The sequence below is a fragment of the Chiloscyllium plagiosum genome, unplaced genomic scaffold (genome assembly GCF_037043375.1).
Source record: "Chiloscyllium plagiosum isolate Xiang-an unplaced genomic scaffold, Cpla_swu_hap1 HiC_scaffold_5, whole genome shotgun sequence".
NCBI classification, from domain to species: domain Eukaryota; kingdom Metazoa; phylum Chordata; class Chondrichthyes; order Orectolobiformes; family Hemiscylliidae; genus Chiloscyllium; species Chiloscyllium plagiosum.
Genome location: NW_028270143.1, coordinates 6,875,606 through 6,891,866, shown reverse-complemented (window position 1 = coordinate 6,891,866; position 16,261 = coordinate 6,875,606). Strand labels below are relative to the sequence as shown.

General features: G+C 39.7%; 1 protein-coding gene across 5 annotated transcripts in view; it reads left to right on the top strand.

The window, feature by feature from the left end:
* Nucleotides 1-16,030, top strand: part of creb5b (cAMP responsive element binding protein 5b) — a 508,761-nt gene extending 492,731 nt beyond the window's left edge. For all 5 annotated transcript variants that reach the window (XM_087986955.1, XM_043689526.2, XM_043689529.2 and 2 more), the window contains one exon: nt 6,916-16,030. In XM_087986955.1, coding sequence (XP_087843081.1) covers nt 6,916-7,079 — 164 coding nt within the window. In that variant the 3' untranslated portion in view covers nt 7,080-16,030. The remainder of the gene's footprint in view (nt 1-6,915) is intronic.
* Nucleotides 16,031-16,261: the final 231 nt, after the last annotated feature.

The window sequence follows — 16,261 nt, the reverse complement described above, 5'->3', positions numbered from 1 at the left end:
GTAAGTCTATAGAGCTGCACCTGAAAATTATTTTGGATAAGGTTTGTAATATTTGAAAAATTTGCATCTGAACACAAAATCTAATTAAAAATTCACATTTCTTATTTAGGAATCCACATGTTGTCAGAGTTTCAAGAACTATTTGACTATTTCAGTTGAGGCGTTACAGGTCTTCTGCTTCCTCTTGCCTTAAGCTGTTTTGAGGCCCCATTTTGTGGATCTTTATGCACTGTCCTCAAATTTCCATCTGATGTCACTTCACAAACGTCAAGCAGAAGCCATTCCTTCTAAGAGCTGACATAAATCTTGTGCTGGAAATTCTAATAATCCAAAAATACTAGTTAATAATATATATTAAATTTCAACAATTTTGGACATTGGTCTGGGTGGACACTATAATTATGGTGGGTTTCAGGTTCTATAGATCTCAACCTGTGCTTAATGACCCTGCCCAAAGTTGAGAAACAGCCCCTTTCCCAAACATGTACAGGTAAGGGTCACTATAATGAGATTTGATGCTCTCCACAATATCAATGGGTCATATTTTAGTCTGAGTGGGAATGAATAAGCGGGACAAAGTTTTATGGCTTACAAAGCGGGACTGTTCATAAAATGCATTTACATAAAAAAAACTGTGGACGCTAGAGATCTGAAACCAACAAAGATTGCTGGAGAAATTCAGCAGCCTGTCAGCATCTGTGAACAGAGACAAACAGAGTTACTGGTTCAGGTCACATTGGAGTTTGAGTCACGTTAGAGGTCTGAGTTACCTTGCTGAGTTTCTCAAGCATTTTGTGTTTCTATTTCAATAACAGTGGGATGTGTTTCTTGCCAACACTTCAGGTGATGGAGTGGTAAATCTTTGCACCCCGCTGTTATCTGAACAATCCCTGCTTCACTCTAGTAGTGGTTAAAAGGTATCAGATAGCATGTACTTTTTCTAGCAGGCCACATAATTTATATCTCTCCCTGAAATACCTCGACAATCTAACAAGATCAGAACAGACCTATAAAACATCAATACATCCAGCCCCGCACAAAGTTCAGAACATCTGCCATACAAGTATCCCCTCAACCCAGCCAAATTCCAGGAATTATCCCAAACCCCAAATATTGCAATTCCCAATATTAGATTAGATTAGATTACTTACAGTGTGGAAACAGGCCCTTCGGCCCAACAAGTCCACACCGACCCGCCGAAGCGTAACCCACCCAGACCCATTCTCCTAACACTACGGGCAATTTAGCATGGCCAATTCACCTAACCTGCACATTTTTGGATTGTGGGAGGAAACTGGAGCACCCGGAGGAAACCCACGCAGACACGGGGAGAATGTGTAAACTCCACACAGAGAGTCGCCTGAGGCAGGAATTGAACCCGGGTCTCTGGCGCTGTGAGGCAGCAGTGCTAACCACTGTGCCACCGTGCTGCCCACAACTCCCACAGCTACTTGGATTACACCTCCTCCCACCATAACCCCCATTAAAACGCAATCCCTTACTCCCAATTCCTCCGCCTCCTCCGTATCTGCTCCCAGAAGGAGCAATTCCACTCCAGCTTATCCCAGATGGTCTCCTGTTTCAAGGTCTGCAATTTCCATTCCCGCATGGTCAACAATACTCTCCAGTGCATCTCCTCCACTTCCCACATCTCTGCACTTGAACCCCACCCCTCCAACCATAACAAGGATAGAATCCCCCCAGACCTCACCTTCCACCCCACTAATTTCCAGGTATTGCACATTATCCTCCACCATTTCCACCACCTACAGTCAGACCCCATCACCAGAGATATATTTTCCTCCCCATCCCATCTGCATTCTGCAGAGACCACTCCCTCCGTGACTCCCTCGTTCGGTCACGCCCCCACCAACCCATCCTCCACATCTCCCCCCTCACCTCCATCCAAGGCCATGCAGGATCTTTTCACATCCGGCAGAGATTTTCCTGCACATCCACCCACCTTATCTATTGTGTCCATTGCTTTCGATGTGGTCTCCTCAGGGAGACAGAACGTCAACTCAGAGCATTTCAAGGAGAATTTTTGGGACACACGCTTCCAACAACCCCACTGCCCTGTGGCTGACCACTTCAACTCCCCCTCCCACTCCCGTATGTGTCCTGGGCCTCCTTCATTGCCAAATCTAAGCAATCTGACACCTGGAAGAGTAACACTTCATCTTCCGCCTTAGGACCTTCCAACCACACAGCCTCAACATCGACTTCATTAGTTTCCTTATCTCCCCTCCCCTCACTTCATCTCGGATCCAACCCTCCAACTCAACACTGCCTTTCTCACCAATCCTACCTGTCCATCTTCCCTTTCTTATCTATCTACTCCACCCTCCCCACCGACCTATCAGAATTACCCCCCACCTGCATCCACCTATCGCCTTCCCAGCTACCTTCCCCCAGCCCCACCCCCATCCCCCTATTTATCTCTCAGCTCCCTCCACATTCCTGATGCCTGAAAAATCGACCCTCCTGCTCCTCGGATGCTGCCTGTCCTGTTGTGCTTTTCCAGCACCACACTTTTTGACTCATTATATTATTTGTCAAGGTCAGCAAATGCATCTTCAAATCCCATGTCCTACACACTGCACCACTAGCCTCTCACCTTGCTCAATGCACCAAACTCACTCACCTATCAGCAAATTTATCAATCATAATTTATACCTAACTTTCGTAGGTTCAGCCACTTAGTAATGCTGGAAGTCTCTGACCCAATTTCTGCAACCTACCCACACTGCTAGTTATTCACCATGACAGCCAAGTACATTGCACCACACCAACTGACACACTTCCACCTGTCTTGCGGGGAAACTGACATATACCCAGAAGCAGCAGCCCTTAACCAATCAGGACACAATAGCTACATGTCCTTGCACTCATAAAGGAGAAAATGTCTACCATGTCTAGAGCAACCATGACTGTAGCTATGGTCAGGGGAGGTTGAAACCATCAAAAATCATGATAAACGTCAACCTAAACTTCTTTCTCATACCCAACTTACCTTCTCATCACACATTCTTTTCTGATTTACAAGCCACAGGCATGGTATCCCAAGAAATTTTCCTTTCCTTTCTCTCCTTCCCATTCCTTCTCCTCCTTCTTCTCTCTCATCTTTCTCCACCTCCTCCTCCCTGCTCTCGTTTCCCACCTTGCTGTGCTCATGGTAACTCCACTTATGTACTTTTCTTCTTTCAGACATCTTAGTACTGCAATCTTGCCATGACACTGGAGTAAGAGAAAGAGGCACAGAAAGACCCTGACTAAAAAAACTATCATTCGCTGTCACCCTGAAAGACCAACTGAAAATTTACATTGATACCACAACTATCTGATAACATAAAGGGAATGTACCATCTGTAGTTTCGTCACCAGATGATGGCTAATGGGCAATAAGAACATTTAAAGATAGGATTTGCTAATGGCATCCACTGGCAGGACTGTGGTCAGTGTTCATGAAACTGGAGAAGTCAAACACCAGTTTGGCAAAGGGCTTTGTTTAATGTTTGGAGTCCATCCTTTCCAGTATGAAAGTAGAGCCTGTTCCATGAGAACCTTTCCTGATGGATGGACGATCTGTCAGCTTCCAGTGCAGCACAAGCGGAAAGCATCCAGCGTCTGTGTCTTTCAGTGGTAATTCAGTCTGCTTTCACACCAGCTCAGCTTGAAGTCATTTAGGTTCCATTTACATCACCTACTATAGATATCAGAGTTCAAATGTCTGGAAGCAAGTGGTCTAAACAGAATTCTTGAAGTCAGGCCCTAATCTTTTAGAACTTGCCACTCTACCACTGGTGGACTTTAGCGAATTTAAATAGTATTACAAATCACCATAGACTTCTACAAATTCAGTGATAGCTGATGGAGATCAGTCAGCAGCCAGCCTGAAGGTAAATCCCTTTGGATAGCACTGGTGAGGATCCTTGTTGTTGCAGATTGCATATTTAGCTGTGTGTGATTAAAAGTGTTCAGCACCAAATGGCAGAGTTGACATTAACTCAGCTGGCACATTTCATCCCTGCTTACGCAGGACACAAGATGCCTTGTGGGGGTGTCACAGTAATCTAAAATTCAACCAACCCCAAAGTCATTACAGTGATTGCTAAGAGACTGCTCTGGGCAGTGGTTGTGGCACTGTGCAGCATGAACAGTTCTCTCTCAGGATGACCACGTTCATCCTCTCATCACTCTCACTTTGCCAGTGCCCTTGCTATCGCCTGTGCTCCTGCCATCTCCTTCAGCTTTCTACCAGCTATGTTGCAGCCACAGGATTAGTGCTGTGTATTAAAAACAAAGGCACATGGAAGACAAACAATAAATAAATAAATGGAAGAGCTGGTTAAACTTTTGAATGAAATCTAGGATCAATTGTTCTCTTAGTTTGGAATGTCTCTATTGTGGCGGTTCTTCTGTCTTGCAGTCAAGTGGATGCTGTAATGTTCAATGAGAAATGGAAGCTAAGATGTGGGATTGTCAGTGAATGAGGTACTGCAGTCAGGCAAGTAATTTGTGGAGAGCCCAGCCAGAAAAGGAATGCTCTGGTTTCCTCGTCCCTTCCCCACTTTTCTTGTTCAACATGCCACTGTCTGCCCAATGAAAAAAAAATCAAGCCTTCATGAGGCCAAGGTTGTTTTGTTTACAGATGACCGCAACAAATCTTGACAGCCCTTTCTGCCAAGTATGGCTCCTCTGGAGGATTCCAGACAGAGGAAAAACATTACGTCAATCCACTGGATTATTCAATCACATTCAGTCAATGACAGTGTGTTTTTCGTGATCAACAGATTGCCCTTATCGCCCAGTAGCCACCCTCTGGTTGTTGTTATGGCTGATGTGGCGGATAATCGCGCAAGTTGCTGAAGAATAAAGGCATCCTGAGTTCTGCTGGAAAGCTAAGCATTGACCTGTATACAGTATTCTGAATCTGACACCAGATGATTGAGGGAGTGGAATCTCTTCTGGTTACAGTACATCTCAAAATTGACATGAAGTGTCTGCAAAATGACATGTTCGCGGTCAGTGGCACCTTACACAATGGGGAAGCCTGCAGTAAAGTTGTGCATTCCATCTGTGTCTCTCTAGGAAGAGGGAATGAAATGCATTCAGCTCTCTTTGTGTACAGGGCCTTTGTGACTTCTCTTATGTAACAGTAGATGGCAAACTGGGAGATGTGGATATCTCCTAATCCTGCCTAAAAGGAGCCCAATGCTTAAAAGATGAAGCCCATTGATAATGGCATCCCTTATCCTGCCCTAAAGCTATAGTGGAAGATCTCTGAATACTTCCTTAATAAACGTCTGAGACCTTGTTCCTTGCTAAAGTTGAGGTAGGAGTTTGCAGGATGGCTTCATGACGATCCTTGAATGAATGGGCCTCCTGATGATATCTCTTTTCCCCTAATTCTCCTTTGTCTTTGAGACTGTTCTCCCCAGTGTTACTTATGTCCATTCTCTCTCTCATACTGTGGGCCAAGGAAGGATGCAAACTACTACGCCATTGTCTGGAAGCAAGTGGTCGAAACAAAATTCTTGACATCAGGCCCCAATCCTTTAGAAGCTGCCACTCCTGGTGGACATCAGCAACTTTAAATAGTATTACAAACCACCGTAGACTTGTGCAAATCCAGAGATAGCCAATGGAGACCAGTCAGCAGCCAACCTGAAGGTCGATTTTTTCAGATAGCACTGATGAGGATCCTTCTTGTTGCAAATCGCATATTTAGCTGTGTGTAATAAAGACTTTTCAGCTCCAAATGGCAAAGTTGACATTAACTCAGCTAGGTCATTTCATCCTCGTTTATGCAGGACACAAGATGACATCTCTGGTATTGCTCATAGGAAGATGACCTGAGGAGAGACAAATAACTGTCTACTTAAGGGCATCAAGCAGCTCCTGCTGTTAATAACCAAATGGTGCACATGGATATTCCATGTGGCCATCATGACGAGTAAACCCTGGCGATGTTAGGGGATCCTGTGGGGGAGAAGTTTTCGTGCGAAGACACTCAATGCCAGATCAAAGGATCTTGCTGAGGGAAGTGGGAGTGCCCACTGAAAGTGCCCCCTGCCCTTCTGCCAACTTTCTTCCATAACCCCCTCCCTTGCACTGATTACCCTGTGACAGCTTTTCCACTGGCATCCACCTTTTCCTGAATCATTTCTCGATCCGAGACCTCAGGTGAAGCCAAGTATCAGAAGAAGACCCCAGCTCTGCTGAGGACACGAGGGTTGCCTACTCCTCATCGGCAGGTGCTGTCAACAAGCAGTACCTTTGCCTCAGGCCTACCACTGGCCAATATGTGCCTGAGAGGCAGAGAATGCAGTGAGGTTTATCAAGACTTAAGCTTATAGGGATAACTCAGGCTCTACAGCCAGTGGGGGAGACCCCTGTCATCTCTGCAAGATTCTCCCATTTATTTCTCAACCAAAGTCTCCCTTAAAAACAAGAGAGCTATCCAATCAGATGTTTGAAGCCACAATGAACAGCATGTTGAAGAGCCTTTGAAAAGACATGGTAGGTTCAATCATTTGGATAAAGAATCATGTCAAAAATGGTAGCCTACTCCTCTTTTAACTTTTCATCAGCGTGCTGTATATTTACAGTGTTTCATTGCAACTTTCTTGTACATATTCGGCATTTCTTTCTCTTCTATCAGGACATTTGAAGTAATGGCCGTTTTAAATTCAATAGGAAACTTTACTTTCAGCTCAGCAAAGCATTTTGCAAAAGGAACGTTATAGTAAAAGAATACACATGTTGAATATGGTTTAGCATGCTCTACGTTGTGTCAATCACTCTTCAAGCTGACCAGTTTGAAGCATGCTGTTGGGAAAGAGAAGTCTTTGAAAACCCCTTCAAACCATGAACTTGACCAGCATTAATTCTGAATGTTTTTCTTTCCCCCAGGTCCTGAGAACAGCCAACCAGGAAGTCCCATTCCTGCTTGCTCGCAACAGCAAGTCATCCAGCACAATTCAATTAGCACTTCGACTGCTGTCAATGAGGTTGTAGGGAGTTCCACTCTCACCCAGCTCACCAAGCAGAGAACAGACCTGAACCCTCTGCTCTAAATACTGTCTTCCATCAGGAATGTGCTGGCAGAAAAAATAAAATCTTTCACTCCGTTCAGGACTTTCGGAACATCAACATAACCTTGGAAATAGATATAATTTTGAAAAAAAAGAAGACAAATTGCTTTTCATTTTAATAGTTATCAAAATGCTCATTTTTTTTACTTTAGTTATGAAAAAAGGGAAATATGCAATTAACATGCTAATAGCTTGGGAATGCTTTGATGCTTTTCTCATAACTTGCTGGTACCAATTTGAAGGTTCTGCTAAAACAAAAATCTTGAACTTTTTGAATTTTATTACAATATATTTGTATATAGTCTTCATCTATTATCACCGGCAAGATCTAGGGATCTAACATGATCTGCAGGTTAGCAACTACATTGAGGCACCAAACAGTATGGCCATCACTAAAGGGAAGCTTCCAAAGTATACTATAGTCATATCCCATAATGCAGCCTCTATTTCTTAAAATTGTTTATTTGCACTGAAAAATCAAACATTATAAATTGAGATTAAAGATGAGTTAATATGATCAGCACAACATGTTGAAATTTACATGATTTCAATATTGAGAAACAAGATATCATTTGAACTCCCTTCTCAATATGAGCCATTATGATGAATATACTGTCGGTTGTAATTTTCATCTTATTCTATTTTCCAGACATAATTCCTCCACTATATATGGGTTTTTGGTTATCTAGCACCATCTTTTAAGATTCACTGTAAGAATGATCTCATAAGCATCACCGCATGGTGTTTAGATACATCTTGTTAACTCAAAGTCATGACATTAGGTTCATAGGTCATACATGCAGGCTACAACTGTAGTGATTATACAATCACTAGTTTGTCTGAGCAAAATCTGTTTCCTGAATCTTTCTGATATGTATTTTGGTAAGAGAATGCGGACAGATAGACCCAGTTATGTCATGTATCCGTTTTTTCTTCAAACTGAAAACTATGTACAAAGCCAATTAGTTACGATTTTTCTTAAACCATCCCTATTTATTTGAAGCAACAAGAAACAATCTAAAATAGTTGTCTTGAAAGTATTAATGCCTTTTGAGATTAAAGTCCAGTAATTAAGAATTAAGCATTTCGGTATTACTCAGAAACAATAGTGAGAAGAGACATTTTTCAACAATTTAAAGGGTTCATTGAATGGATGATCAATTGCACCTTTAATTCAACCTTTATTTATTAATGAAAGCAACAGCTCACTAATGTTAAATTTGCCTTGACTGCCTCAGTAATAATAAGCTCTGTCTCACGAAGGCTGGACCCACTTTCTATCACCTAACCTGGAGCAACATTGTAAGTGATTTAAAGCCTATTTTAGAAACTCTTTAGATGTGGACCAATTATGGCACAACACTGAAAGAATGGTAGTAGATTCTGCAGTCGTGGACTCACGGCAAGGAACAACACTTACAGGCAGTGCAATTGAGAAAATTATGGGTCTACACCCTTACTTTAACTTAATGCCTCCTCTTGTTAGGAGTGCACAATCAATTTTAATCCAGAGTGAGCAGGCACCTAGGAGGGATTTATTGTGATTGGCCAAAAGTATTACACTCCACCAAGAACATTTTATATCGCATGCCTCATTTAAATTAAGTCTTCCACGTTTTGCTGAGCTCAATAGGCACCTGATCTCCCACCAAACCTGGCAGAGTGACAGCTGGGTACAGGAGGGAGCAGAACATGAAATGGTACCTCTCCACTTTAACTTCTCTGCTACTCCATGACCATAAAACAGAACAAGTTAAATTTCCCCAAGGAAATTGTTGTACCTTCTCCCTGTGACATTTTGATGAGTGCACTCTGCCTCTGGAGGATGGACATGAGCCCTTCAGCCTTTTTCTGTTGACCTTATTTTTTTAAAAAAAATCCATCTCCATATTTGGTGAAAATTATCTCTCTGCCAAGAAGTGAAAAATCAAGTCTGGAAAGTTAAAATCTAGGCACCAATTTGTATTCATGACTTTTCAGCTATCTTACAGCAAATACTCAAGTATAAATAGTGTGTTTTCGTAAGATTATAGTGAAATGTCCACTTCTTGGCATTTGAATTAACATTGCAAACCAGAGACTCATATGAGTCCGCAATGCAAATTTCCACCCATCCCCTACAGGGAAGAAAAAACTTCACACATGCACTGAACTCGTAACTTAATACCCATCTGTCACATGGAGTGAATTAGGCTTAGCCCAAATGCAAACCCTTTGGGACTGGATTCCATCGAAATGATCCTGGTCCAAACATAATGCAACCTCTTAGGGGAGGGGTAAGGTTTTGCTACAAACTTCATTTTAATATATTACTGAGAAATTTTAAAGCTCTGAAGCACTGGAAAGTAACAACCCAAAAACACTATGTGTTGTAATCTTTCTCTAAGACCTTTCTTATTTTTAAAAAGCTGATGCTGTTAAATATATTTTGCAGACGATCATACTGGCAATTGATCCTTCCAATCAGAGATTCAATTCACCCTTAACAGTTTAAAATTAGATTTCTTCTCTGTGGAGAACAGGCATTTTTACACTGAAGTGAATGATACACTGGGCGTACGACAATATAACCATGTGTTAGCTCAATTCACTATCCAAAGGAGAAAAGAATATCATATTTTCATTTTTGAATTATTGACATGACTCTCTCTGACTCTCTGTGAATATCTGTGACACTCTGACTCTGTGACTGACTCTCTGTGATTCTCTGTGACTCTCTCTGACTGTCGGTGACTCCCTTTGACACTCTGACTCTCTGCGAATATCTGTGACACTCTGACTCTGTGACTGACTCTCTGTGATTCTCTGTGACTCCCTTTGACACTCTGACTCTCTGTGACTTCCTGTGATTCTCTGACTCTCTTTTGCTCTCTCTGACACTCAATGACTCTCTGTGACTCTGCGTGACTCTCTAACTCTCCTTGACACTCTGTGACTGTGACTCTGTAACTCTCTGTGACTCTGTGTGACTCTCTAACTCTCCTTGACACTCTGTGACTCTGTGACTCTCTGTGACTCTGCGTGACTCTCTAACTCTCCTTGACACTCTGTGACTGTGACTCTGTGACTCTCTGTGACTCTGCGTGACTCTCTAACTCTCCTTGACACTCTGTGACTGTGACTCTGTGACTCTCTGTGACTCTGCGTGACTCTCTAACTCTCCTTGACACTCTGTGACTGTGACTCTCTGTGACTCTGCGTGACTCTCTAACTCTCCTTGACACTCTGTGACTGTGACTCTGTAACTCTCTGTGACTCTGCGTGACTCTCTAACTCTCCTTGACACTCTGTGACTGTGACTCTGTAACTCTCTGTGACTCTGCGTGACTCTCTAACTCTCCTTGACACTCTGTGACTGTGACTCTGTAACTCTCTGTGACTCTGCGTGACTCTCTAACTCTCCTTGACACTCTGTGACTGTGACTCTGTGACTCTCTGTGACTCTGCGTGACTCTGTAACTCTCCTTGACACTCTGTGACTGTGACTCTGTGACTCTGCGTGACTCTGACTTGTTTACAAACTTACTTAAGTGTAACTTACAAATGAAAAGACTGTATTAGCAAGCAAAAAACAGAGACAGGACAAGATGTTAATGATTAACTAATGAAGGGCTGGCAGAGACAAATGGGGACATCAACACCATCTTCGAAATGCCATAAAAAAGTTACAGTTCTTTCATAGTGGAGCAAAGTCCAAAATATTAACCCCAGATTGTTTAAGACTATGTTTTAAAAGGGAGAATCAAATGTCAAAAATGCTTATAATAGAGTTCCATATCACTTGTGACCCTAGAGGCTGTGTTTGGTCTTTAGCTACAAATGTAAGTCTGAGCTATTTAACACAAGGCTGCTTTGCACTCTGAGCAGATTATCATTTCAGTAAAATGCTTGGAATGAGAAAAAGTAATCTGTCCTGTCAAGTCTTTTCCTCCCATGGACCATAAACAATCCACTTTGACAAGGACTGTGCGCATTAAATGATCGAGGAAAATATTAAATGAAACTTCTCCCTGCTGCAGTTCACTTAAAACTAAATAATGGCCAGAAATTGGCCTGGGCCTTATTTCACGTAATATATGCCTGAATTGTGAGGCCTGAAGATCAATGGGATTTGGTTCTTGGGTCTCATCACAACTCTGGTTGTGACTTCATTGGCAGTTTTCCTAAGGGCAAGTATAAATGCTTCATCAGCAGCAACCTTTAGGTAATTTCCCAATGCCTGCATCATTCATCGCAAATTAGTTGTTTGTTGGGGTTTTTCAACAGATGTTAGACCCCTTTACAATTTTAAATTTCTCAGTGTCTGTTCTTAGGTATTTGACCTTCATGTCCATAAAAATGGACCCACAAATTTGGGATTGCATACCAATATCTACCCAAATATATCTAGGCCCAAGGGAATGAAAGACAGACGTGTTAGTGTGATGAAATTAATAGGGATTTTTGGTGAATGTATCAATGAAGATCAGCACAACTTTTATGACTAAATATCAATCAAGAGCTATAACTTGTCTTCTGAAGTTGTACAAACAAGTCTTTCCATGTTTGCAGGCAATCTCAGGCCAAACTATTTAAGAGAACCAAGCCCATCTCTATTCTGTATAACACAAGGTCATTGAGAATATTTTGCAGTTGACGTGAGCTGTGTTCCTCTTCAGAAATGACAGCCTCAAATAAGTGTTGAATTCAAGGTTATAGAGTAGTCTATAACTAAAAACTATTATTGTTGTTGTGAAAGAAATGGCAACACAACTATACAAAAGGAAAGGAGCTAAGTATTTTACATTGAAAACACTTACGAGGTACAGGCCATTCCCTTTAATATAATGAACAAAATTGATTTTGTTCATTATATTAAAGGGAATGGCCTGTACCTCGTAAGTGTTTTCAATGTAAAATACATTGAATAGTCAAAAATTGTTACAATAATATAACCAACTAGAATTTCAGAAGACAACTTCAAAGTTCAAATCTACTAGTATTAAATTTGAATGGTTTTAAATTTAACTTTTGCCAGTGAATTAATTTTGCTATCAGCAACATCTTGTCCTCATTAAATATCAAAGCTGCATTAATTGGATTTTACCTCAAGTATGATTGATTTTTTGCATCGCATTACCTTCATAAAACAAATCATTATTCATGTGGCATATTGGACTATAACAAAGTTTGTTTACTTCCTTGTACAAATACTGCCTGAAGGGGTTGTGTCCAGGTTTCAAACAGTCTGTCAACCTAGAAAGAATTCAAAGGGAAAATTTCTTTATGTCCACAGCAGCTTTTTACTGAGTTGAACTTTTCCCCTGACATTTTCTTTGTGCTATTACTTTTAATAGTTAAGCATGTTTAAAAATGTTCTTGTTATCTTCTTCAGTCTTGATTATCTGTCATCCATCATTCTAAGTGCCACATTTGACAATTGTTCTTCTGAATTTGTAACTGATTTTAATCTAATTGAAGAGAAGACATGCATTATTGATGTTTAATATTATTGGACAAAACGGTTTGATAATAAGCTAAGACAATGAGCATACTGTGCTCAACTTTAACATGATTTGTATTTGTGCACTTTTTTAAGTTTCTTGTATAATAATGAATGATGGACCTGTAACTCAAATCTCACCCTTCAAGAATCTACAACTGATACACTGGGATTCAACCTACCTGATTTTGGTTGCACTAATGTACCCAAACTAAATTGCACAGTATTCAGCAAACTGAGTCCACCTCATTGCACATCTCCATTTCAGAACCATTGTTTACACTGCTTCATATTTAAATTCCTGTCATATTAATCTTTTACAGTGCATTATTGCAACTACACAAATTAACCCTGAACATATTCCTTTATTTGTAAAACATAGTTTATAGAATAATTGTTTCCCTACAATTATGGGTATAATTCTTAAAAGAAAAAAATGGAACAGGGATCAGAGGGAATTTGTGCATTTTTGTTGTAGACAAAAACTTTGTTGAAGGCTACATTTCTGAAAGCAAATACAACCACAGACCATGATAAACTCGAAAAGTATGGACAAGAATATATTGGATTCTAATAAAACGGAGTCAGGATCAAGAACAAATTTTAATTCTTCCAATGCAACAATTGCTTTAGTTATAAATATGATTGCATAACAATTTAGTGCAGCAAGGAATAAATCAATTTCTTAGTTACTTAGTTTCAGTATAATTTCATTTTAAACCACCAAACCACATTCTACTTTGTAGCGCAGATGTTGGCTAACAAAACACTTTCTGTGGAATCATATTTCACCTATTTCAGTACAAAGTCTAAAAATGTAGTGTGCATCAAATATTATTCAGTCATAATGTTATCATCCCATTGCAAATACACGGCGTTCCTAATCTGCAAATATATCTAAGATGTTCGTATGACATCAGTACAAATTGGGAGTCTTAGCATCTTTGTAATTTTTTGATAAGCTATCGATTTATGTAAAACAAAAGAGAGAATGCAAATTGTGAAGTCTCATTCACTATGAGGGACCAAATAAAATTTAGTCAAGGTAGTCACAGTTTATGATGATATTGTAATGAGGTGCTATCTGAATGTGTACAGTAGTTAACATTCCACAGAAATTTCATTAAAAATTTTGAGCTTTAAGTTTTTTTAACTGTAATTTGTTGATAAAACTATTATTTGATCCTCTTGCTAACATTTTGAAGCAAGATTATCCATTTTCTTCTCAAATAATTTTTGACTAACATGCAACATCAGCCATAAAATGGGTCAGTTTTGATCCAAGAGATGTTTTGCTCGAAGTGCAATGTCAAAAATCTAATCACGTATTTTGGAATTCATCAAGTTTTTGTATTCTTAAATAAGAGTTGTCTAATAAATTCCCTTGTTGTAGAAAACATTTAATTGAAAGCACTATGAGCACAATTATGTTAGATATATATGTTTAGAAATAGAAAAGATGTTCTCTTTTTGTGTTGAACAATCGTAATCAGCTTTCCATAATATTTCCTTGGAATGGTTATTACTAGAAAGCTTGATGAAAATGTATCAGTGTGGAAAAGTGATATATTTTCTTTGCCTATGGAAGATTAGAAGCATTATTAGAGGCATGCGGGCACTTTAGGGAACATAGAGGTTTCATGACACAAGCTCTATTTTGGAGACACTTTCCTGAATCATACCTATAAGTTCCTCAATCCTGCCATCAAGGTAGTTAAACAATTGCCACCATTGTTTTAAAAAATGCAACTATTTGGTTGTAAGTAGTAAGAGAACAGTGCAATTTTAAAATGTTCTTGTTTATTTAAGTGGTGTTCCACCTTTATCAAAAAGCACTGTCAGAGGTGGACCACCCCACTCCAGCAGCTCAGCTAATTGGAATCAATGATGTGTAATAGCACTGTGCTTCCAAAAGGAAATCCATCAAAACCTGTTTTTTTTCTGAAGTCACATCACTGCACCTGAATACACTTTAAAAATCACAGAATTAAATAGGGCCATGTGTTTGGAGTCAAATTTGTGAAATAATAGCTTAATCTCTGAGCACATCAGCTAATCATGGAGACAGTTTACCCTTTTAACCCATCTGGGATACATTTTCAAATAATAAATGTGGATCCACATGCTATTGAAGCTGCTTCCACTTTGTTCAAATGTCCCATACTGTTTGTTCAACAATTCAATTCAACTGCTTCAAACTATTCAAAACAACATTGTGACAAAATACATTCTGTCTATGCCAGCAAATTGCATTCTGTCTCTTTAAGCTTTGGTACTCATTGGTATCACAGTGTGGACAACATTCATCTTGTTTTCTTCTGAAGATGTTTGTTAGCCACTTTCCTTGGTACAAGGAATAAATATTTGGTACATACTTGTAAATACTTGTTTTACAGCACTTATTTTTTTGTTATTATATTTTGAGCTTATGCTACATGAGCATATTCATCATTGCAAGTAATGACTATTAAATCTGTTGAGCTTTGTTAAAATTTAACATTTGAATATTGCTGACTAACGAGACATGTTGCTAAAGCTTCTCATATTGCATGAATCAAGACAACCAAATGAATGCCAAATTTCAAACAATCACAATGTACATTGCAGTAGAAAAGGGTGCTAATTTGACATGTTAGGTCTGATTGACCCAGGCTTTGCCTTGGTGAGAGCAGTGATAAGCAATAGGCATTCCACCACCAAATTGCACAAATAAGGCTCAAGGCTTGAATATATTTCTCTTGTTTGCACTTATCAGCTACTATATATGAATATATGTTGCTTCTACCAAGCATAAATGAGCCAGAAATTAAATTCATCGTTAATGTAGCTCTTAGTATGCTCTGGATTGTCCAGCCAGTGTATCTGAATTGCAAATTCACAGCTAACAGTTCATGTTTTGTTTTGGGTTTTGGAAAAACTGAGCAAGTTAAATACACTTTGAATTCTGTCTATTATGAACAACCGAAGAAATATTGCAATGGCCATGCAAGTGTTTTTTTTCCACCAATAGGGTGCTGTCATTTTCTAGAAAGACATTTTGCCTACCTCATGATTGAGCAACAGCATGTATGAATTTGAAGTACCAGTGTGATGCTTGGTACTTGGGCCGTATGTCCCATTGATCAGCTGAGCAAATGAAACAGCAAGTTCCTTTGTACTGAGTGCACACAACTAACCTGTGCTTGCAAACTCTAAAACAAAATGTTTATTGTGAGATGAGATTCTGTGATTGGGCAGCACTTGCAGAATAATTCCGTGTGTTACTGTTAGATGTGTACAAGATTGAAAGCATCAGCAACCTGCCTCTCTTTTCAGCAATATTCAAGTTCTGTACTACCATGTGACAATTTTACATTTCTTTCTCATCCGATTATTAAAGATGTGCATTTGTAAAAATGTTAAATATCACTGCAATATAATTAATAAAGCACCCTGGCAATGCAGATAATACAACAAATAGCTACTTCAGAATGTTTCTTTGCACCTAACAGCTGATACAATTACTACTGTGTTCCTACTTATTTCAATCACACCTTCATTCCACAGCCCCAAACCCCAAGTGATGTAAAGCACTTTCTTTTTTTTCTCTAGCTCAGCATCTTATCAAATCAATGGCTTCTTATAGTTCATAGGGCAATGTAATCATGGTAAAGTTCATTTTTTTATTATTAATATTTCCATC